General features: G+C 38.0%; 1 protein-coding gene, 1 long non-coding RNA gene and 1 pseudogene across 5 annotated transcripts; 1 reads left to right on the top strand and 2 right to left on the bottom strand.

Annotated features, from left to right (window-relative positions):
- The first annotated feature begins 761 nt into the window (after positions 1-761).
- LOC136280598 (uncharacterized) lies at positions 762-2,483 on the top strand. The gene is made up of 2 exons (XR_010717389.1): positions 762-857; positions 2,122-2,483. It is a non-coding gene; the product is annotated as an uncharacterized lncRNA (long non-coding RNA).
- Positions 1,434-15,466, bottom strand: LOC136280592 (uncharacterized). 4 transcript variants are annotated; one of them, XM_066166131.1, is made up of 4 exons: positions 15,271-15,466; positions 13,880-14,055; positions 13,301-13,372; positions 10,577-11,657 (listed from the first exon to the last, which is right to left on the bottom strand). In XM_066166131.1, the coding sequence occupies exons 1-4, from the start codon at positions 15,335-15,337 to the stop codon at positions 11,610-11,612; spliced, it is 363 nt and encodes a 120-aa protein (XP_066022228.1). In that variant the 5' UTR covers positions 15,338-15,466; the 3' UTR covers positions 10,577-11,609. The 4 variants fall into 4 exon arrangements, with proteins under 4 accessions (XP_066022226.1, XP_066022220.1, XP_066022228.1 ...); XM_066166129.1 differs by lacking the exons at positions 10,577-11,657; positions 13,301-13,372; positions 13,880-14,055 and adding exons at positions 1,434-2,126; positions 2,619-2,794 and having other exon boundaries at positions 15,271-15,464; XM_066166123.1 differs by lacking the exons at positions 10,577-11,657; positions 13,301-13,372; positions 13,880-14,055; positions 15,271-15,466 and adding exons at positions 1,434-2,126; positions 2,619-2,794; positions 3,996-4,226.
- A 3,285-nt stretch (positions 15,467-18,751) lies between these two features.
- LOC131771641 (uncharacterized) lies at positions 18,752-24,147 on the bottom strand (annotated as a pseudogene).
- Between the last annotated feature and the right edge of the window lie 544 nt (positions 24,148-24,691).

Genomic DNA, 24,691 nt, shown 5'->3' with positions numbered 1-24,691 from the left:
TGAACCACAAACTCGCCGCTACGTTTGCGCCACGTGGCGTCAAACAAAGAATCTTGTCGACTTTCGGTAAAAGACAGAGGAATTACTCAAACGTTAGCCATTGACTTTCTCAGATTTAAAAAAAATGGTGAGACACAGTGAGAGTAAGCCCCGTTCAGATAACATCAGCGATTGATGTCACCTTGCATAACTTTGCTTCGACCACGTCCTTCTCTCGTCCAGCAGCTCTGCGATTGAAGCTTCTCCGCCGGGCTCATAGAGCCGGAGACTCAAGAAAAACATGTTTCTTTACGACTGACACTTTCTGTCATATGTCCGGGGACTTTTCCCAAAGCCAACAAAGCGTTGATGAGAAGTAAGCCATCAGAAACGAATTCTGAGCGCCCTTCTCCGTTTGTAGCTTCGTAGCAAGTCTTCACCATGTCACACAATGTAGTAACGCGTCTCTTGCTATATATTGTTTTAATGCACCAATCAAACAAACGGTTATGTAGGGCTTAGAAAAATTACCAATCAAGGAGGAGTTTTTATTAGGGAACTAGCCTCGTCTTGAGGGACAGACGTATAGTCACGCTACATATTCCGAGGGATTGGTTCACCTTAGAAAGTTTCGTTATTGACCGTATTTTGAAATAGTGCTTTCGATTAATGTGTGAATTGTGCGATGCCTTTGCAATGAGACTTTCATCTCAAGTCAACTGTGACAGACCACGAGTAGCCTTTCTTTTTCCTCTCAAACTGTTTGTTCTTCCTTATTAATATTGATAACATTCGCTACTTCACGCCATTTCACTACTAACTTGGGAACAGGCCCTCATGATTAGCACTTCGACGTGAACATCTTCGCCCTCAAGAAGGTATGAGGCCTTGATTCTCTGTCGGTCAAATATCGCTCACCCGAACTCCCCACTGTCCCCTGTAGGGAGAGGAGGGAGTTAAAGCGAGTGACTTCAGACTGTCTGAGTGTCGGGGCTGGGGTAAATTTCCGAGAACCTTAAGCCAAGGAAAGGGAAAGATCTCGTATTGATAAAAAACTTATTCCTTTTTTTCTCTTTTTCAGTTATCAATATGATTATCATTTTCTAATTTTTTTTCAACAGGTGTGATAAGCTATTTACATTACATAATCTACTTACAATACATAAATTAAAGTAATCAAAATACTAATGTACAGTACACATTTTATCTTATCATTATAATTATTACTAAAAGTATAATCATTCTTATAGTCATTATTATTATTACCATTATTATTATCAATACTACAATTATTTTGACACAAAGAAACTAAGGCAAAATTTAAACTTAATGGAGGAGTTAAAACTTGTTTTTGACCTTGACCATAAAATAACTTTTGAACTTGCGTGAGAGCTTTTCAATACCAGATTTTATATTCAATGCATTAGACAGTGAACTGACAATATAAAAGGTACTCAAAGTTGATGTTTAATTTATTGTAAGTTTTATTTCTTTTCATTAATTTGAATATAAGCTAATATATTTTTGTCATCAAGAAAGTTTACAATTTGTTGTTTGTTTCTTTGTTTGTTTCATTCATCAAAACCATGCACTACTTGTGTTACCATGGATTCCTCTTAGTTTTGATATGGTCACACTAGTTTACAAGTCACCTTTTGAATGATGAAACCCACAATGTCTCCATGGAAATACAGGATGGTGGAACAAGATGCAGAATGTTTCATCTTATTTTTATTTTACAAATCTAAACCTTTTAATCATAAGAGTTGGTCAAAATCTGTTTTTCATCCCATACTTCCAAATGAATGTAAATATCTCCTATGCAGTGGCACGCGCTACTTATTCACTTTAAAAAAAGCTGTGGTTTGAGACTTTCTTCATAGCTGTTCTGGGTTCATGTGGTAGCCCTAACTGTCTTAACCAGAAGAGTATGTATTCGAAAAACTAATAAAAATTCAAAAGTTTGGTAAACTATAGCAAAATAGGAGCGAAATAATTAGACCCAAAATGGAGATTGATGAGACTTGTCCTTTGGATGCTACCATATTGCACTTGTCTGTTTCACAGCAACTGATCTCACAATTGACAGCTTTATTCTCTCCACTCGAACCCAAATCTTCTCTGCATGTTTCTTTATTGCAGTTTTTCTGGAGGTAAAAGGAAGGATCACAAAGAGAAATGAATAGAATGGAAGGAACAAGAACTCGTTTCATATTCATAGCATTCAAAACGGTCAGTGGATGTTTCATTTCCCTACTCATCGCACTTCTTCGTAAGGAGGATCCCAAAATTTTTGCTACAGGAGGTCCAAACTTTGATTCAGAAAACACGAAAATTTTTGCTTACACATTTACTTAGGCTTAGAAATATTTGAGAGCTGTGACCTCTAGACCCTTCCCCGAGCTCTACCTCTGCGCAAGGGTTTATAATCACCAAAAAAGAGGGGATTAAAAAAAAAAAAAAAGGCACATTGGAAAAGGTAGGATTGTGATGATGCCCGATAAATACTCACAAACACCTTTAACAGCTTTTGAAAAGTTTATGAAAAATTTTCCAAAATAATTCACACCGTAATGGGCATGTGCGAGTCCAACCAAATGAGACAGAATAACACAGAGTCAGTCAAACCGTCATCCTACCTTAGGAAGACAAGAAGCAGCGAACTGGAGTTTTTGTTGATCATCTTTTTGCTTCTCAGCAGTAAAAGTATTATAGCACACTGCCTTATCTGAGTCGCAGTTTTCAACCCAACTCTTTTTAAAACAATCCTTCCAAGAAATTGTGGAATAACACGTGTAGCAACTTAAGGAGACGCCTGAGGAGAAAAATGAACCATATTAAATAAGCACAGGTTGTTAAAAGTTGTCGGTTATCTCCTATTGTCTCTCTAAGGAAAGTTGTAGAAAGTTTTTCCTTTATTCAGGAGATAAAACGGAAGATAGGTTTTACCAGGAGCTCCTGATTTTATTGAACACTGCAGAAGCTGTTAAAGATAAGATATGCGCGCAATTTCATCGAATTACGTAATCCAAGAGAAAATTACGGCCGCATAATGTTTACTTGGTAATCGAGTCACGTGACTTCTCAGATCGAAATCACGCACTTCGCTTCAGTTGAATTAAGAAGAAGAATAGAGTCTAAAAAGTCTTGGAAAAGTGTCAAACGCTCTTTCTCACCCAAAAATAAAATCTTTTAAAGTGCTGGGAATATTTTCGTTTCTCTCAAAGCGTTGCGTGACGAACCGTGGTCACGCACCAGATTGCTGTACTCCTGTGATTTTGCGTGAAGAATGAGTTTATTTGGTGCTTTATTCGTAATTGTAACACATTTCATTTCATTGTATTTCTTTCATGTGTCGCTATTGTCAAACAGGATGGCTGCCTGTGAGAGAGACAGGCTAGGGAATTTCGCGACTAAATCTCCGTCGTTCGAACGAATTATCACGTGGTAAACCAGAGATGAATTTTTTTTGAATTTTCAGTGAGTGATTCAGCAAAGGATGTATCTTCGCATTTTAAATTAAATCTGATATGGCAATCAAGGTGGGGTTAAGATTCAGAAAGAAAGGAAAATAATACGTTAAATGAGACTAGCGGAAATTTTTCGACAGATCATGCTTTCATTTATTTATCCACCTTTTCTGGTGGGTTTTGTTGGTATATTTTAGAAAGATAGTCTCGAGCATGGGAAAAAGGAAAAAATAAAACAAGTCTTAAGTAAGGAATCGAACTCCAAACCTTCGGATTTGCGCTTCGATGTTTATCTCTTTGAGACTATTGAGAGGAAGTGTGCCGCCATTTTAGGTAGATTTGCGGAACCACTCATCTGGAACGCTAGTGCATGTGCATTTTTCATCATTGAACAACGGCGTTTGTGGAAATAATCGCTTGTTTGATAAACGGTCAAACTGTAGGGGACGACCGATTAAGAGATGAAAATATGGACTTGAAATGTAAATCCTTTTAAAATGTTGGCAATGTAGCAAAGAAACCTTCCTATTTCGTTTCCTTACTCACCTTTCTGCGCTAAGCCGACTAAGAAAACAGCGATGATCACAGATGTAATGATGACGTTACTTGCCATCATTTACGCGGTAGGAAATACTTGCTTAGTTCCAAATTGTACCTGCTTCAAAGACAGCTAAGGTAAAATAGCCTCGTACGAAGCACGCCAAATTTAAATAGCGCCTATTGTGGCTTTTTGCCCATTGAAATGAGGATATTGTATCCCAATAAGATATCTCATTTCCGCTTGACTTCCCTTGGATTTAATAACAACGTATCGTCGTAAAATCAGGATGTGGAATAGTGGAACGCGGCAGGGAACAGTAAAGGACAAAAAGCTCTCTTTTAAACGAAGAAAAAAAGCGTTTGTTAAGCAAGTTTAAATTATGATAGAATTTTTCTAAAATGAGAGGAAGGTATTGAGATGGGAAACAGCAGACCTATCTAGATCGCGTTTCAAATAAAATTCATTGGAACCCTTAAGTATACGATATGATCGTCCGGGATCGCAAAATTTCGATCCTGTTGTGTATTGCCTAAATTCCTGGAATTTTGTTGTGATAAATCACAATTTCGTAACGTGCATCGATAGAACAACCTTGACTATTCCTTTACTTGATTTTTTTCAAGAATGAGTTGTTAATATTAGGGCAGCTTTTATCCAACACAAATCTGTGCTCTGTTACACATCCTCACCTTTGATTTTCTGCCAGAATATGCATAATTTATTTCTCTTAAGATGGTAGCAAGAGAATCATATTGTAGATTGTTTACTTTCAATTCATTGAATTAAGAGAGTACTTTCTTATCGGCTTTCTAGTCGGTTGGTTTTATGGTATGACTTCACTTCACACTAAATCATTTTCAGTTTTTTTTAAAAATATGACTGAAGCTTCAGTCCTTTTCTCATATAGGGTAATTTAATGTGTGTTAAGCCCTTCGTCCAGAGCTCTGACGAAGGGCTAACGCTCCGAAACGTCAGCCTTAAACTCTTTACAGTGGTCAATTTATGTTTGTTTAACTTAGTTGATAACACTAAATTACTCTGTTATACTAAAGGCCTATCACGTACCTGAAAGCAGAGAGATGATATTATTTCACGTTGTCACGATCTTGTCAAACTAGCAGGGTCGTCTTTCATGCCTATTGATATTTGATATATCTGATATATCAACGTGCGACGAGGAGCAAGAGTTGACAAATTGTGTTATCATTTATGATTGCGTGAATAAAGGTGATGGAGAAAAATTTCAGGTGGTGAAAAATGTCTTTCGTCCATGCTTCGGGAAACATTCTTGGCGTTGCTTTTGTTTCAACACTTTTGTTTTGAGAGATGATTTTCAAGCTGAAAGGAAAGAGAATATGTGATCAAACTTCAGCCTTGAAATGAGAAACACTCTCTCACGCGTTGCAACAGAAAAGATATTTAAAACATCTAACAGATAAAGAATTATTCTACTGTAAGCTAGAAAAAGTTATTAGATTCGCAGATTCGTCTCTTCTTGTCCTATTTGTATCTTTGAGCTCAGCACCCTTTTTCAGTTTCCCTTTTTTTCTGTAACCGTAAGCAATGTTTCAAAGTTATATTATCACAGTTATCATCCCGTTCAATGTTCGTCATTCCATTCCAAATTCAAAATTTCCGAAAGTCTGCACGAATCAGCTGGAACCCAATGAAGTGAAAGACTGGGGTCACCTACAGTCACATATTAACATAATAAAATCATGTGTTCTTTAGAAATTAAGAAGTGAAAATAAAAACTACTGATATTTTATTGTGAAGAGCTGCTTAAATAAATGATAACACGTGTTGCTTCGGCCGGTTTTCAGTCGTGCTGGCAGCTGCTGTTCACGTAGAGTTAAAATCTTTATCCACAATTAGCATTGCAGCCTTTGGAACCGATAAACGTTTCAGCTAAAGCATTGATTAAGTGGCTTCAGCGAAAAGGAATGAACTTCCTGTCTTGAGCCACCTGAGACAATATTTATTTGTATGAATTCAGAGTCGTGCAAAGAAACGCGGGCGTCTTTTTCCTTTCCTTTTAAACCTTCTTGTGAATTCAAAGCCGTATTGTGTAACCTGCATCTCTTCAATTTTTATTTCTCATATATTTCCCTTTTTTCCTTTTTTTTGGTCGTAGATCAAATCGGCAGTGATATATAATTGAAGATAGGGTAATTAAGTATTATCAACTGAGGTGAGAACGTAAATTGTCCGCCCAAAGAGTTTAAGACGGAAGCCAATTCACGTTATCAACTCAGCCGTATAATACGAAATTACCCTGTTATACTTTCCCACTGACGCAGCGCCACATTTTCTTCAGAAACTTACCCCCTTCTATAACTCAAGATAATACCTTGTAAACAAAACTCTCGTAATGTTGTGCCATTAAGAGTTAATCGTTATTCATGCCACGACTCGAATGTTTAGTTCCACCTTGTGGTCAGTATTTTTTTAAATTAATGATTCTATTGACAATGTATTAGTGCTGTGCGCTGCCCGTCCTGGTGCGAATTGATTCTCATAAATCAACAAAATCAAACCATCACCCTCCAATATTCTCCGCACTGTCTATCATACGTTCTTGCAATGCTTCTTCTAAGAAATCAATGTCAACTCGAATCATACCCCCACCCAGCCCAGCCCCCGATGGCTCGGTAAGGTTTACCTGCGTCCTCTTAACCGGTTTTTTTTTTTTTTTTTTTGGCAAAGTATTTATTTTGTAAGGTAAAATGGCTGATTGAACAATTCTGGGGATAAAAGAATGAAAATAAAACTGTGTTTCGATGCTCCGTGCAATTTTACCGCAACATCTAACGCCTATACTCATGCCACTCCAGATGGCCTAAAAGGACAAATAACACTCCTCGTGATCGTCCCATTTTTCTGTCTACCGCAAAAAGAAAAGCAATTCAAGTAAAGCGACATAAACACACAGCTAATATCCAAAAAAGAAGTTTTATCAATGTCCAATATGAATTAGCACGAGTTCTGATAATGGTTCTTACGATAACACATGTTGAAACATGTGCTGCGCTAAGTTCTTTGAAAAAAAAAACATACGCCTATTATTATTATTATTATTATTATTATTACCTTAGATTGGAGAGAGAGAGAGATTTTCTTTGTTTTATTTTTGAGCCATAAATTGCAAGCGGTAGTGTAGAGCGAATACGAAATTGCCAACAATCCTTAAACTTTGCTGGCAATCAAGTTCTTATTGATTATATACTTAACACTGTAGCTCTGTGGAAGTTATTTGAGATCTTTATCTGCGAGCTTTCCAAATGTCATTTTTCTTTTGGTTGTTATTTATAATAGCGACAAATTTTTCTACGTCTCGCTAGTTATCAATTTGTCGCCTATTTGGTTAAAGTGACCCGCACGTTTTCCCCTTGCTAAAAGTTTTTGCGGAAAACTCATCAGAAAGGTGAAGTCAACAAATGTCTCAATTATTGGTGGCAGTGAATTATTAAAAGCTCTCATACGAAGAGTTTTCTTTTTGAAACGACTTGATTATCGGCTTTTAGTTAATTTCAGATATTTTCGCTTCAGCAGACCTTCTACAGCGGCAAGAGAAAAAAACATTTTCTATTGATATCAAGCAGTGAACCCCAGCCAAGTGGTTTGATAATTGAGGAGATTAATTCTTTCATTTGCATACAGCGTTCTAAACCAAAATTCAATCAAAGTGTTCTTGATATGGTTTGTCTCGAAATGGTTTATGGGGCTTCTTGGCAACCTCATCCATGACTGTTTCGTCACTTAGGCTCCTTATAATGTATTCGTAACCCTCTGAATATGGCTGAATGACGCAGTCCGCAAATTTCTTCATGTGACTTTCCAAATGAGTCAGTGGCGAGGATCCCTGTGATAAAACCTGATAATGAAAGTCTTTTTCATTGAAAATCTTTTTATGTGCCTAAATTCTGGCCTTAGTATCATTTTGCACTTGCCATCCGTAGCTGACCAATTATGTTCGCGATGGCCTGATCCGGGTTGCTTTGATACCTTAAAACGTCTTTCTCGGCTTTGTCAGTTCTGTCCCAGGCTTTCTCGGCAAAGAGTTTCGACGCTTCCCGTCGTTTCATTCCTGGAGAGAAAATATGATTGCCAATCCTCAAAGGGTATTAGTGAAAGAGACAGATTATTTACACAATTTTCGTTTTCACAAGTGCTCAGGTTCCGATATTCCTGCAGCTGTTTCACATTGCGTGTCGCAGAAACGAAGCTTGAAGTAATCAAAACGACCAATCAGATGTAGTGGTAATGCCACATATGTGATTTGAATGTGAAAACGCGTATTCAGCTTCGAGTGCAGAAAAATATACGTGATCCACTCGCGGTTGCAAGAGTTACACGAGTTTTCCAGACGAATCGTAGAGTACTACAAAGGAAAACAAATGCAGGCCTGGACTATTTTCAACAAAAAACAAAAAAATTCTTTACTTCAACCGACCTTATATTGAAGTCCAGAGTCTATCATCAAGCGCAGTGCCTGCCATATTTGCCACTTGATCATGCCATACAGCTGCAGCGGTTTGTCGGCGTAAGCGTCTGTTTCTGTAGCGATCAGCGGATTCTCAGCGTATAGAGCCCAGCCCTCCGTGAATGCCATTCAACTAGCTAATAACATCCTCGCACTTGTCATGAAATAACTCCTTTAGACCTTGACTCTAGTAAACCAAACAACGACAAAACGCTGAGGTACTCGAAAAGACGGTTCCAATCTACGTCTGTTTATTTATCACTAACCACAGCAGGATACATGAATATATCTTATTTGTATAAGTTTACTGGCGTTCCAACGCAATGGGTGCGTATATTGTCAAAGAGAATGTAAAATGAAGAGAGAAAGAAGATCAGCAGTATGCAACTGCAACGTGGCGATCCATGTAGAAAGTAACTACTCATGATCGATAACAGGCTTTAGTATATACTAAACCATTGGAGAGAGTGGAATGGTTGCTCTGATTGGCTATTTAAATTCCGAGCATTTGCGCGGGATTTGGGTCCTAAAATATTTTAATCTTTGCAGGATTAAATAAATTAAAATTAGCTTTCTTGACACTTGAAAAAAGTGATGGTCTCTACATTTCTATCCATTGTAGACTACAAGCAGTCCCTCCTTTTTGGCGTGGTCTGTCGCACAAGTAAAAAATGTCAATGAAAAAATTGTTATTGCACCGCAGGGAGCTGTAGGAGTGATGTTGATACAATGTGGTGCATTGACATCAATTTTTTTTTTTTTCACTTCTTCTTTTTGACTTACACCACAGTCTGCCAAAAAGGATGGACTGCTCGTAGGTGGTATTCATGAGAATCTCCCATCAAAACTGACTTTATCTGGAATACCTCTGTTTTAGTCACACTAACAGTTGAACATGGATTGACAATGGAAGTCCCATCTGTTTCTTCGAAAGTTTGTTAGTTCAGATGTAGAGAAGATTTTTTCTTTGTAGATTTACATAATTTTTATTTTCAGCCCTTGCAATGTAGTGCAAAAGGCACTGAACCAAAAGCTTTTTTCATTTAGCTTGGATGTTGAAAATACTTGAAGACTCTAATCTCTCCTCACATTGTTTAGTCAATATCATTGTAGTGAAAAATTAATTTTGAAGTAAATCAGTTATTCATATTTATTCTCTAGGAAAACCTAGTTTTTTCACTTTTTTTCAAGCAAAATGCATATTAAATGACTACTAATTTTGTGAAGTGCTGGTTTGTTTGTTTGAAGATTTCCTTATTTTGTTGTGGTTAAGTTGTTTATCAAAGCACACAAGCGATGTTTTCTCTACTTAAAAAGCCAAAGTTACTCATGACAAGCATTTGTTTGAGCCCTTGTTTCCTTGCATATATGACAAACTAGAGGTTAGAAGAGTATAGAGGGTTATACAGACAGGAAGATTGTGACCACTCGCCTTGTGACAATGACCCACCCAACTCCCAGACTTCAGGAAAGTTCCTCTTGTTTCATGTTGTTGTCCATTGAATTTTCCGTGTTCCTAGGTTTCCAACCCTTCTTATAATCAAACTCACCAGATTTTAATTCTGCGTTGAATAAGTTGGCAAGGTGGTACTCCGGACTCCGGAGTTATACCCGTTCTAAATCTCTGCTTTTTTATTTTGGCTTTCAAAACCCTCAAAACGATTTACCAATATTGTTGAGAATGTGTTACCAGTAGGAGCCTGATGAACAGTGCATGTTTGGTAGAAGCAAATCAAAAGCTTGCTGCAGTTACTCACGGCTAAATAAAAATATCACAGATATTGAATTTACAATCTTGCCCCTTATCCGGCAAACTGACATTATTTAACTTACTCAAATCAACGCAAGACCATTACAAACTTTCTCTCACCGAAGTCTCAGTTTGATTGCAGCATGTACTCACTAAATCCCTTCTTGGATGTCTGGTTTTGCAGGGTGCAAAAAAAGTTGCTGTGTCTTCGATTCCTCAAAAGAGGCCGCGATTTACAAAGTTTCACAGTTTCACATTGACCTTTTAGTTGATTGAAGCCATTCGAAGGCTGGACTAACAGCTTAGGAAAAGGTCCTGAATACGGTACGCAACACAGTGCCTAACATCGTGCCTATTGCTTACCGGAACAGTGCAAATTTAAATCTTTCACTCACTTTGATAGAAATTATTTAATGAGAAGAAAAATTGAATTACATGCTAATCTGCATTCAGTCGAAAATTTTATGAAAGAAATTGGGTAACACACTACGACACCACGAACCACAAACTCGCCGCTATGTTAGAGCCGACCACGTGGCGTCGGACAAAGAATCTTGTCGACTTTCGGTACCTTATTACCCACACTAAACAACATGAAAAGTACTCCAACGTTAGCCATTGACTTTCTCAGATTTAAAAAAATTGATGGAACACAGTGAGAGTAAGCCCCGTTCAGATAACATCAGCGACTAATGTCACCTTGTATAACTTTGCTTCGACCACGTCCTTCTCTCGTCCAGCACCTCTGCGATTAAAGCTTCTCCGCCGGGCTCATGGAGCTGGAGACTCGAGAAAAACATGTTTCTTTACGACTGAAACTTTCTGTCATATGTCCGGGGACTTTTCCCAAAGCCAACAAAGCGTTGATGAGAAGTAAGCTATCAGAAACGAATTCTGGGCACCCTTCTCCGTTTGTGGCTTCGTAGCAAGTCTTCACTGTGTCGCACAACAAAGAAACGCGTTCCTTTTTAAATACTGTTTTAATACGCCAATCAAACAGACGGTCATATAGGGCTTGAAAAAATCACCAATCAAGGAGGAGTTTTTATAAGGGAATTAGCCTCGTTTTGAGGGATAGACGCGTAGTCACGCTACCCATTCCGTGGGTTTGGTTTACTTTAGAGTATTTCTTTTCTAACCGTATTTTGAAATAATACTTTTGATTAATGTGTAAATTGTGCGATGTCTTTGCAATGAGACTTTCATCACAAGTCAACTGTAAAAGATCACGAGTCTTTCTTTTTCCCCTCAAACTGGTTTGTTCTTCGTTATTAACATTGATAATATCAGGTAATCCACGCCATTTCACTACTAACTTGAGAGCAGGCCCTCATTATTAGCACTTCGACGTGAACATCTCTTCGCCCACAGGAAAGTACGAGGCCTTTATTCTCTGTCGGTCAAAGATCGCTCACCCGAACTCCTCACTGTCCCCTGTAGGGAGAGGAGAGAGTTAATGCGAGTGACTTCAGGCTGTCTGACTGTCAGGGCTGGGGTACATTTACGAGAATCTTAAGCCATAGAAAGGGCAAGATCTCGTATTGAATACAATAATAGTAGATAACAAACTAATTCCTTTTTTCCTCTTTATTCAGTTATCAATATGATTATCATTTTCTCATTTTTTTTCCAACAGGTACGATAAGCTATTTACATGTAATCTACTTACAATACATAAATTAAAGTAATCAAAATATTAATGTTCAGTACAGGAACAAGTCGAAAGAAGGACATTCTAGAGCCCACCAAAGTCTCATACCCAGACCTTCCACGGCCTACATTTTAGTCACAGTTACAGGGTAAGATCTGGATACAAGATTACCCCTCCCCCCCCCCCCCCACCATAATTGGAGAAAGAGGTGATTCGCTGTCGGTCAAAGATCACTCACCTGAACTTACTACTGTCTCCCGTAGGGAGAGGAGATAGTTCAAGCGAGTGACTTCAGACTGTCTGAGTGTCGGGGCTCGGGTACATTTACGAGAACCTTAAGAAAGGGCAAGATCTCGTATTGAATACAATAACAGTAGATAACAAACTCATTCCTTTTTTTCTCTTTATTCAGTCATCATTATGATTATCATTTTTCATTTTTTTTTAACAAGTACGATACGCTATTTACGTCACATAATCTACTTACAATACATAACTTAAAGTAATCAAAATATTCATGTACAGTGCACATTTCATCTTATCATTATGATTATTTTTAAAAGTATAATTATCATTCTTATTGTCATTATTATCATAACTTCTATTATTATCATTATTAATATTATTTTGACGCAATGAAACTAAGGCAAAATTTAAATTTTATGGAGGAATTGAAAATTGTTTTTGACCTTCCCTATAAAGTAACTTCTGAACTTGCGTGAGAGCTTTTAACCAAATTTTATATTCGATGCTTTAGACAGTTAACTGACAATAGAAAAGGTTACCAAAGTTGATGTTTAATTTATTGTAAGTTTTATTTCTTTTCACTAATTTGAATATATAAGCTAACATATTTTTCTCATCCAGAAAGTTTATAATTTGTTGTTTGTTTGTTTGTTTCAAAACCATGTGCTACTCGTCTTACCATGGATTCCTCCAAGTTTGGATAAGGTCACACTCGTTTAAATGTCACCTTTTGAGTGATGAAACCCACAATGTCTCCAGGGAAATACAGAATGGTTGAACAAGATGCAGAATGTTTCACCTTTTTCCTATTTTACAAATCTAAACCTTCTTTAAATCATAAGATTGGCCAAAATCTGCTTTTCATCCCATGCTTCCAAATGAACGTAAATATCTCCTAACCAGTGGCAAACTCTACTTATTACTCCAAAAAAAAAAAGCTGTGGTTTGAGACTTTTTTCATTGTTGTTCTGGGTTCATGTGGTATCTCTAACTGTCCGAACTAGAAGAGTGTGTATTCAAAAAACTCACAAGTTTAGTAGTTTTGGAAACTCATAAGCTTATAGTTTTGGAAACTATAACAAGATAGGAGCGAAATAATTAGACCCAGAATGGAGATCGATGAAACTTGTCCTTTGGATACTACTGCCATATTGCACTGGTCTGTTTCACAGCAACTGACCTTACAATTGACAGCTTTATACTCTCCTCTTCTAGCCACCTCTTTTCTGCATTTTTCTTTATCGCAACTGTCCTGGAGGTAAAAGGAAGGATCAAAAGAAAAATGAATGGAATGGAAGAAACAAGAACTTGATTCATATTCATAGCATTCAGATAGGTCAGCGGATGTTTCATTTCCCATATGTGTAAAAAGGTTTCAATTCATCGCACTTATTCTTAGGGAGGATCCTGAAATTTCTGGTACGGGAGGTCCAAACTTTGATTCAGAAACACGAAATTTTGTTTACACATTTATTTGAATAGGCTTCGAAATATTTTGAGAGCCAAGACCTCTAAACCCTTCCACAAACTCTGCCTCTACCCGAGGGTTTATAATCACCAGCCAAAGGGGATTGAAAAAAAACGCACATTGGAAAAGGAAGGATGGTTATGATGCCTACTAAAAACTCGCAAACATTAGCATCAACAGCTTTTGAAAAGTTTATGAAAAATTTCAAAAATCGGTCGCACTTTTGTGGGCATGTGCGAGTCCAACCAAATGAAACAGTATATCTCGGGGTAAGTCTTCCCATCATCCTACCTTAAAATCACAATAAGCAGTGAACTGGAATTTTTGTCGATCATCTTTCTGCTTCACAGCAGTAAAAGTATTAACGCACGCTACAGCACCTGACTTGCAGTTGCGAACCGTACTCGTGTTAAAACAATCCTCCCAAGAAATTGTGGAATAACATATGTAGCAACTTAAGGAGAGGCCTGAGGAGAAAAATGAACAATTTAAAATAAGCATAGGTTGTTAAAGTTCTAGGTTGGCTCCTACTGTCTTTCCAGGGAAAGTTCTATAAAGTTTTTCCTTTTTTCAGGAGATAAAACGGAAGATAGGTTTTTCAAGAGCTCCTGATTTCATTGAACATTGCAAAAGCTGTTAGAGATAGGATTTGCACACCATTTTATCGGATTACGTAATCCAAGAGAAAATTACGGCCACATAATGTTTATTTGGTAATTGAGTCACGTGACTTCTCAAATCGGAATCGCGCAATTCGCACGCATTTCTTGTATCAATTGTATTCAACAAAAGAATAGAGTTTACAAAGTCTTGAAAAAGTGTCAAACGCTCTTTCTCAATCAAAAATAAAATCTTTGAAAGTGCTGGGAATATTTTCGTTTCTCTCAAAGCATTGCGTGACGAACCGTGGTCACGCACCAGATTGCAGTACTCCAGAGATTTTGCGTGAAGAATGAGTTTATTTGGTGCTTTATTCGTAATTGTAACACATTTCATTTCATTGTACTTCTTTCATGTGTCGCTATTGTCAAACAGGGTGGCTGCCTGTGAGAGAGACAGGGTAGGGAATTTCGCAACTAAATCTCCGTCGTTCGAACGAATTATCACGTGGTAAACCAGAGATGAATTTTTTTTTGAATTTTCAGTGAGTGATTCAGCAAAGGATGTATCTTCGCATTTTAAATTAAATCTGATATGGCAATCAAGGTGGGGTTAAGATTCAGAAAGAAAGGAAAATAATACGTTAAATGAGACTAGCGGAAATTTTTCGACAGATTATGCTTTCATTTATTTATCCACCTTTTCTGGTGGGTTTTGTTGGTATATTTTAGAAAGATAGTCTCGAGCATGGGAAAAAGGAAAAAATAAAACAAGTCTTAAGTAAGGAATCGAACTCCAAACCTTCGGCTTTGCGCTTCGATGTTTATCTGTTGAGACTATTGAGAGGAAGTGTGCCGCCATTTTAGGTAGAGTTGCGGAACCACTCACCTCTCAGCGTTTGCATGTGTATTTTTCATCATTGAACAACGGCGTTTGTGAAAATAATCGCTTGTTTGTTTGATAAACGGTCAAACTGTAAGGGACGACCGATTAAGAGATGAAAATATGGACTTGAAATGTAAATCCTTTTAAAATGTTGTCAATGTAGCAAAGAAACCTTCCTATTTCGTTTCCTTACTCACCTTTCTGCGCTAAGCCGACTAAGAAAACAGCGATGATAACAGATGTAATGATGACGTTACTTGCCATCAGTTACGCAGTAGGAAATAATTGCTTAGTTCCAAATTGTACCCGCTTGTAAGGTGAAATAGCCTCGTACGAAGCACGCCAAATTTAAATAGCGCCCATTGTGGCTTTTTGCCCATTGAAATGAGGATATTGTATCCCAATAAGATATCTCATTTCCGCTTGACTTCCATTGGATTTAATAACAACGTATCGTCGTAAAATCAGGATGTGGAATAGTGGAACGCGGAAGGGAACAGTAAAGGACAAAAAGCACTCTTTTAAACGATGGACAAAAAGCTCTCTTTTAAACGAAGAAAAAAGCGTTTGTTAAGCAAGTTTAAATTATGATGGAATTTTTCTAAAATGAGAGGAAGGTATTAAGATGGGAAACAGCAGACCTATCTAGATCGCGTTTCAAATAAAATTCATTGGAACCCTTAAGTATACGATATGATCGTCCGGGATCGCAAAATTTCGATCATGTTGTGTATTGCCTAAATTCCTGGAATTTTGTTGTGATGAATCACAATTTCGTAACGTCCATCGATAGAACAACCTTGACTATTCCTTTACTTGATTTGTTTCAATAATGAGTTGTTAATATTAGGGCAGCTTTTATCCAACATAAATCTGAACTCTGTTACACATCATCGCCTTTGATTTCCTGCCAGAATATGCGTAATTTTTTTCTCTTAAGATGGTAGCAAGAGAATCATATTGTAGATTGTTTACTTTCAATTCATTGAATTAAGAGAGTACTTTCTTATCGGCTTTCTAGTCGGTTGGTTTTATGGTGTGACTTCACTTCACACTAAATCATTTTCAGTTTTTTTTTTAAAAATATGACGGAAGCTTCAGTCCTTTTCTCATATAGGGTATTTTAGTGTGTGTTAAGCCCTTCGTCCAGAGCTCTGACGAAGGACTAACGCTCCAAAACGTCAGCCTTAAACTCTTTACGGTGGTCAATTTATGTTTTCAACTCATTTGTTAACACTAAATTACTCTGTTATACTCACCCACCGACGCAGCACCACAGTTTCTTTAGAAACTTACCCCCTTTATTCTTTTCTAGTATAGTTACTTGAGTGGGAAAATTTGAGCACAGATGAGGTTTTCCTTCAGTTTATATTTTTGAAATACTTCTAATTTATAGAGCTAAAACGATTTGCGCCGATGCGTGGACTTCTAAGTGAGTGATGAAATTGAAAATTAAGCTCTTAATTCTAATGAGATAGCTTAATAATATTAAGCTTCCTCGGAGTCTCACATGAGGTGACCTTAGTTCCCAATGCGAGGGAGAAATTAAAGCAATTCTTTCTCTTTGATCACGATTTACGACACCGGAGTCTAAAGACCTATCACGCACCTGAAAGCAGAGAGATGGTATTATTTCACGTTGTCACGATCTTGTCAAACTAGCAGGGTCGTCTTTCATGCCTACTGATATTTGATATATCTGATATATCAACGTGCGACGAGGAGCAAGAGTTGACATTTGTGTTATCATTTATGATTGCGTGAATAAACGTGATGGAGAAAATTTTCAGATGGTGAAAAATGTCTTCGTCCATGCTTCGGGAAACATTCTTGGCGTTGCTTTTGTTTCAACACTTTTGTTTTGAGAGATAATTTTCAAGCTGAAAGGAAAGAGAATATGTGATCAAGCTTCAGCCTTGAAATGAGAAACACTCTCCCACGCGTTGTAACAGAAAAGATATTTAAAACATCTAACAGATAACGAATTATTCTACTGTAAGCTAGAAAAAGTTAGTAGATTCGCAGATTCGTCTCTTCTTGTCATATTTGTATCTTTGAGCTCAGCACCCTTTTTCAGTTTCCCTTTTTCTGTAACCGTAAGCAATGTTTCCAAGTTATATTATCACAGTTATCATCCCGTTCAATGTTCGTCAGTGCATTCCAAGTCAAAATTTCCGAAAGTCTGCACGAATCAGCTGGAACCCAATGAAGTGAAAGACTGGGGTCACCTACGGTCACATATTAAAATAATAAAATCATGTGTTCTTTAGAAGTTAAGAAGTGAAAATAAAAACTACTGATATTTTATTGTGAAGAGCTGCTTAAATAAATGATAACACGTGTTGCTTCGGCCGGTTTTCAGTCGTGCTGGCAGCTGCTGTTCACGTAGAGTTAAAATCTTTAGCCACAATTAGCATTGCAGCCTTTGGAACCGATAAACGTTTCAGCTAAAGCATTGATTACGTGGCTTCAGCGCAAAGGAATGAACTTCCTGTCTTGAGCCACCTGAGACAATGTTTATTCGTATGAATTCAGAGTCGTGCAAAGAAACGTGGGCGTCTTTTTCCTTTCCTTTTAAACTTTCTGTGTGGAACTGAGATAATGTTTGCTTGTGTGAATTCAAAGCCGTATAGTGTAACCTTGCATCTCTTCAATTTTTATTTCTCATATATTTCCCTTTTTTCCTTTTTTTTGGTCGTAGATCAAATCGGCAGTAATATATAATTGAAGATAGGACAATTTAGTATTATCAACTGAAGTGATAACGTAAATTGTCCGCCATAAAGAGTTTAGAACGGAAGCCAATTTACGTTATCAACTCAGCCGTATAATACTAAATTACCCTGTTAAACTTTCTCAGCGACACAGCGCCACATTTTGTTCAGAAACTTACCCCCTTCTATAACTCAAGATGATACCTTGTAAACAAAACTCTCGTACTGTTGTGCCATTAAGAGTTAATCGTTATTCATGTCACGACTCGAATGTTTAGTTCCACCTTGTGGTCATTATTTTTTTTAAATTAATGATTCTATTGACAATTTATTAGCGCTGTGCGCTACCCGTCCTGGTGCGAATTGATTCTCATACATCAACAAAATCAAACCATCACCTTCCAATATTCTCCGCACTGTCTATCATACGTTCTTGCAATGCTTCTTCTAAGAAATCAATGTCAACTCGAATCATACCCCCACCCAGCCCAGCCCCCGATGGCTCGTAAGGTTTACCTACGTCCTCTTAACCCGTTTTTTTTTTTTGACAGAGTATTTATTTTGTAAGGTAAAATGGCCGATTGAACAATTCTGGGGGTAAAAAGAATGAAAATGAAACTGCGTTTCGATGCTCCGTGCAATGTTACCGAAACATCTAACGCCTATATTCATGCCACTCAGGAGGGCCTAAAAGGAAAAATCACACTCCTCGTGATCGTCCGACTTTTTTTCTATCGCAAAAAGAAAAGCAATTTAAGTAAAGCGACATAAACACACGGCTAATATCCAACAAAGAGTTGTATAAATGTCCAATATGAATTAGCACGCTTTCTGATAATGGTTCTTACGATAACACATGTTGAAACATGTGCTGCGCTAAGTTCTTTGAAAAAAAAAAACACGCGCTAACAGATACCTTAGATTAGAGAGAGAGTTGTTTTTGTTGTTTTAATTTTGAGCCATAAATTGCAAGCGGTAGTGTAGAACGAAAATGAAATTGCCAACAATCCTTAAACTTCGTTGGCAATCAAGTTCTTATTGATTAAATACTTCACACTGTAGCTCTGTGAAAGTTATATGAGATCTCTATATGCGAACTTTCCAAATTTCATTTTTCTTTTGGTTGTTTTTTATAATAGCCATAACGTCAAATTTTTCTTCGTTTCGCTAGATGTCGATTTGTCGCCTATTTGGTTAAAGTCACCCACACGTTTGCCCCATGCTAAAAGTTTTTGCGGAAAACTCATTAGAAAGGTGAAGTCAAAAAGTGTCTGAATTATTAGTGGCAAAGAATCATTAAAAGCTCTTATATGACGAGTTTTCTTTTTGAAACGATCTGATTATCGGCTTTTGGTCAATTTCAGATATTTTGGCTTCAGCAGACCTTCTCCAGCGGCAAGAGAGAAAACATTTTCTATTCATATTAGGCATTGAACCCCAGCCAAGTGGTTTGATAATTGAGGAGGTTATTTCTTTCATTTGCATATAGCGTTCTATACCAAAATTCAATCAAAGTGTTCTTGATATGGTTGGTCTCGAAATGGTTTATGGGGCTTCTTGGTAACCTCATCCATGACTGTTTCGTCACTTAGGCTCCTTATAATGTATTCACAACCCTCTGAATGTGGCTGAATGACGCAGTCCGCAAATTTCCTCATGTGGACTTTCCAAATGAGTCAGTGGCGAGGATCCTTGTGATAAAACCTGATAATGAAAGTCTTTTTCCTTGAAAGTCTTTTTATGTGCCTCAATTCTAGCCTTAGTATCATTTCGAACTTGCCATATCCGCAACTGACCAATCATGTACGCGGTGGCCTGACCCGGGTTGCTTTGATACCTTGTAACGTCTTTCTCGGCTTTGTCAGTTCTGTCCCAGGCTTTCTCGGCAAAGAGTTTCAACGCTTCCCGTCGTTTCATTCCTGGAGAGAAAATAAGATTGCCAATCCTCAAAGGGTATAAGTGAAAGAGACACAGGTTATACGCACAACTTACGTTTTGACAAGTGCTCGGGTTTCGATACTCCTGAAGTTGTTTTGTATTGCGTGTCACAGAAACAAAGCTTGAAGTAATAAATGTGATTTGAATGTAAAAACGCGCATTCGGCTTCAAGTGCAGAAAAACACGCATGATCCAGTCGCGATTGCTTTAGTTTTGTATCTGATCGGTTGCAAGAGTTACACGAGTTTTCCAGACAAATTGTAGAGTACTGCAAAGAAAAACCAATACAGGCCTGGAATATTTTCGACAAAAAACCAAAAAATTCTTTACTTCAACCGACCTTTATAATGAAGCCCAGAGTCTATCATCAAGCGCAGTGCCCGCCATATTTGCCACTTGATCATGCCATACAGCTGCAGCGGTTTGTCGGCATAAGCGTCTGTCTCTGTAGCGATCAGCGGATTCTCAGCGTATAGAGCCCAGCCCTCCGTAAATGCAGTATAATAAGAGATGCCGTTCAACCAACTGATAACATCCTCGCACTTGTCATAAAATAACTCCTTGAAACCTTGACTCTAGTAAACCAAACGACGACAAAACGCTGAGGTACTCGAAAAAACGGTTTCCAATCTACGTCTGTTTATATATGACTAACCACAGCAGGATACATGAATATATCTTATTTGTGTAAGTCTAAAGGTGTCCCATCACAATGGGTGCAAATATTGTTGAAAGAGAATGTAAACTGAGGAGAGAAGAAGATCAGCAGTATGCAATCGTAATGTGGGGATCCATGCTGTAAGTAACTACACATGATCGATAACAGGCTTTAGAATATACTAAACCAGCGAAGAGTGTTGAATGGGCGCTCTGATTGGCTATTTAAACTCCGAATATCTTTTGCTATTAACCTCCAAGTATTTGCGCGGAATTTGGGTGCGAAAATATTTTAATCTTTGCTGGACTAAATGAATTAAAATCATCTTTTTATGCTATATCAAGTACATACCAAAACAACTATTCACCTCAGTGTCGGTGGCTAGCAGTTAAATTTAACTCGCCTCTTCGCGGCCCGGTAAATATCTCCCATTAGCCACCTCCACTTCGGTGATGATCTGTTGATTATTGTTGAGTGAGAAAAAAATTTACATGACTGAGTAAGGAAAGTGCGGTTAGAAATATCTTATTATCCGCGTATACCTGTGTGTGGTGCCCAGGCCTTGCCTCGTGTGCAGCAACTGAGAGAGCACTGTATTTTGGTCCCAGGTCCTTCATAAAGAACGGCAGTCTATACTGCGCAGGTTTGGTGCAATCGCTATCACTGGATCTGTAACTCTGGGATCCAGTCCCTGGATTGAAATTTGAGACCAACTGAACCGGACAATTTGGAGTGCTTTGATGTTCACCAGTGAAATAAAACATGTGAGTCGTTTTTGGTTCGAGATCACCAAGCAGAGCTGGATAAAATAATTAAATGACGGGGAAAACTTAGGCATTAGTTAAAATAACCAGAGTTACTTTTTTAGTATGGCAGCCAAAATGCTCACTGATTTTCGGTCACGTTACGTAACACATGACACACTTCCCTTTTGCCTATATAAACTCTCTACTCTTTTAAGCTATTTTACTTTCTTTTCTTTTAGGCCACAGATTTCTTTTGGCAGGCCTGACCTGTTAGATGTAATTGTCCCACATGCGAGAGTACTCCTTTCTTGAAGTTCCTCAAACAAAGTGACTGAATGCATCGATATGTGATTTCTATTTGAGATAAAATACTTACAGTTCACATATTCAAACCACGCCTTCATAGCTTGATATCTCTTGGGACAGTAAATCTTTGCCTTCGCCATACTAGTGCACTTATCAAATGCGTCTTTGTTACTCTCGTTCTGTGGAATCTTCTCGTCGTTGAAATACATGCTACGATCTTCCAAATGTTTCTTAAGTTCTTCTATGGCTTGGTCTTCACATGTTTTGTTTGTAATTTTCTTAGCAATTTCAACCGCCTTTGGATAAAGCTGACCAAGCATTCTCTCCCCTAAGGAATACACCTCATCTGGTGTCATTTCTATTGTCGTAAAGTAAGGAAGCATCATCTCGTAGGCTCTTTTTCCATTCAAGGACTCTCCGGTAGGTAGTTTTCCAGTAGTTCGTATTTTCGTATTTTTTCCATATTTGTAAATGTACGATAAAGGTAGCGAAGCCAAGCCGCTGGACAATATACTCGGGGCGCAGTACTGCGAATGGTTGAAGGCCAAGTAAGTTAATAACTTATCCAGCGGTTTCCCTACGTATGCCACCAAAGCCTCATTTATGGAGGTATTAACAGAGACCTTGTGTTTCTTCTTCCATGTGTCAAAGGCGCTTTTATCGAGTATTGCCAGCCATTTTGGATCAACAATTTGTTGCGTGAAAGATTCTCTCAGCACACCTTCAAACATAAAGAATCAGAGCAATGAGTCTAAAAAATCGCATAAGTTTGAAAAGAGTAAGCGTTGGTCTCACGATGCAGTTAATTTCGGTCAATGACATTTGAATGAGTGGCTTTTGATCCATACCAAGCTTTAAAAATACTTTCCTCCTTGGAAACGGGCTAACACTCGAAACGTCAGCTCTATAACTCTTTACGGTGGTCAATGTACGTTATCAACTCTGTTGATAAAAACAAATTATTTTGAAATACCTCCCACCGACGCAGCATTACAGCTTCTTTTAAAGACAAGGTGCATTATAATTATTATCACGTTTTATAAAATCACTCTCTTCCAAATGATCTCCGAAACGTATCAAGCTGAAACAAGATTGCTACAACCATGAATTTTACCTACCCTTGGGCCCAAGTTGGGAAACTTTAATGTAGGCTCGCTGTAAGGAGTACAATCCATATTGGCAATCTTCCGCTGAACGTACAAATCCCACCTTTATACCGTATTTCATGTTTTCAATGTACTGCAATATCGAATCTCTCACCAGCTTTAGCCGATCTATCACATAGTTCACATCATCTTCCGTCTTAGGCTGTATACCCCACCCTGGTAGGTAAAATGAGCCTGCAGATCGTAGCCCATGTTACATATTGGATGCCAACAGAAATGAACCAGGTCCAAGCATCCAGTCTCCAGCATAGTAATTCTCTTCGTAGGGCGCTCCAAAGTTGCTTTGTAGAAAGTGCTTCACTTGAGCTATTGCCTTGCTCTCGCGAGGCTTAAGCTTGTTGCTACTCACTGTGTTCTCAAGTTTATTGGCTTCTTGGTAAAGAGCTCTCGCAGAGTCCGTTCGCCTTCGAATCGCGCTTGGATGGGAGTTGTATGGAAAGAATTCTCGTCGGACTGATTCAGGTGTTGAATCCGGGTCATAAACCACATTGTTTGGATTCATCTTGTAGTAGGTTGTTTGACCTTGCGAACAAAAGCCTCCAATCCGACGCGTTGCGCTTCACTCGAATAGCTGCAAAGTACAGATGTACCTCTCCGCATGCGCAGTTTCGATCTGTCTTCGCTATATTCTGAGTATCCACCCGCGATCAGACTAAGTGTAACTCCTACAAAGCAAAACACTGAAGCAACAGCTGTAATTCTCTACCAGGTACTCTGAAGCTAGAACAATAACATAATTAAAAATTTTATAGGAGCAGGAGTTATCTGTCTCTATAACAATGGTCTCCCAAACGAATAGATAATTTACTCAATTTCAGTGCTACGATAGTCATCGTTGACTTTAAGAAGTGAATGAGTTTGGTACTTAGATTTTACTTCTGAAGTCTGTGCGCGCGTATAATTGCTTTGGAAGTTTTCATTTGCTTTTCTCGCTATGCTTATAAAAGTAGCCGCACACCACTCTTAAAGCTAAAACTACATCGAAACAATTTGTACTGTTTAACTATCAGCTGCTTCTTGAATTGACGGCACAAACTGTATGTCTTGTCAGGTTCTCATAAATCAAGAGGGGAAAAGGAGAAATTATCTGTCATTTTATAGTGAACTGATCAATGAATTCAAAAGTTCGATGGTTTGGTGTTCCTCTCAATTGAGCGAGAACAACGAATCTTCGACTGCACAAAGAAAGAGAAGATCATCGTTTCAATGTCGCTCGATTTTTCTTTTTTTTGCGAAATTGCGCAAGTCATGGTCTTTGTTCATAATATTTAAATGAAGTCAGCTGGTTATGGTTTTCTCTCCTTCACTTGATAACGTTGTCGAAACACGTTATTCTAACTGAATTAAGCGTTCAACTTTTTGGTGGCTAGTAATCAATTTTGAGGCAATCTATCACTTAGATTTGGTTTCATTTTGCAAACAGGACACAAAATTGTGTTGGCCATAATTCTAGCTTGTAATTAAAAATACTTCAAAATAATGATTCTTCAATTTCTCACCTCTTACGCTTCTCAAGGTGGTTATTTGAATCCTCATTATTTCTTCAGATCAGTTCATTACAACAGACTAGCACTTAATCCAGTTGCTCATCCTACCATAGCTTCCAAACTTAAATGATCGCCTTTAAAACTTTCAACCTCTGTGAGGTATTGATGAACTACGTTTTTAAGATTTGCTTGATTATGTGAACTAAAACACAAAACACAGGTATCCTATTTGTGCCTCAGGATAACAAACTGGTAGATGTAAGAACCCACACCAGCCGGTCAACCATCAACAAACAGCGGCGCCAAACGAAATTGAAGCACTGGAGAAAACGTAGTACAGTCGAACCTGTATTAACGGCACCGTATTAAGCGGCCACCCTGTATTAAGCCGGGTCAGTTATCAAAGTCCCGAAATTCTCTCTCCTTAAACCCTGTAATTTTCATCTCCATATAAGCGGTCGTGTAATTATTCTAATCTGAATGCCTAAATGGCTTTCCGTTTGGCTATTGAAAGCGTTTCAACTAAAGAACTGCGTACTGGGTACGCCATTTGGTTAAGTCGTGAGAAAAAACCGGTATTGTTACTAAATATTAAACTGTTCG

This window comes from Pocillopora verrucosa, chromosome 1 (assembly GCF_036669915.1).
Source record: "Pocillopora verrucosa isolate sample1 chromosome 1, ASM3666991v2, whole genome shotgun sequence".
NCBI classification, from domain to species: Eukaryota; Metazoa; Cnidaria; class Anthozoa; order Scleractinia; family Pocilloporidae; genus Pocillopora; species Pocillopora verrucosa.
Note: the sequence above shows the minus strand (reverse complement) of the source record. Positions and strands in the feature narration are given on the sequence as shown.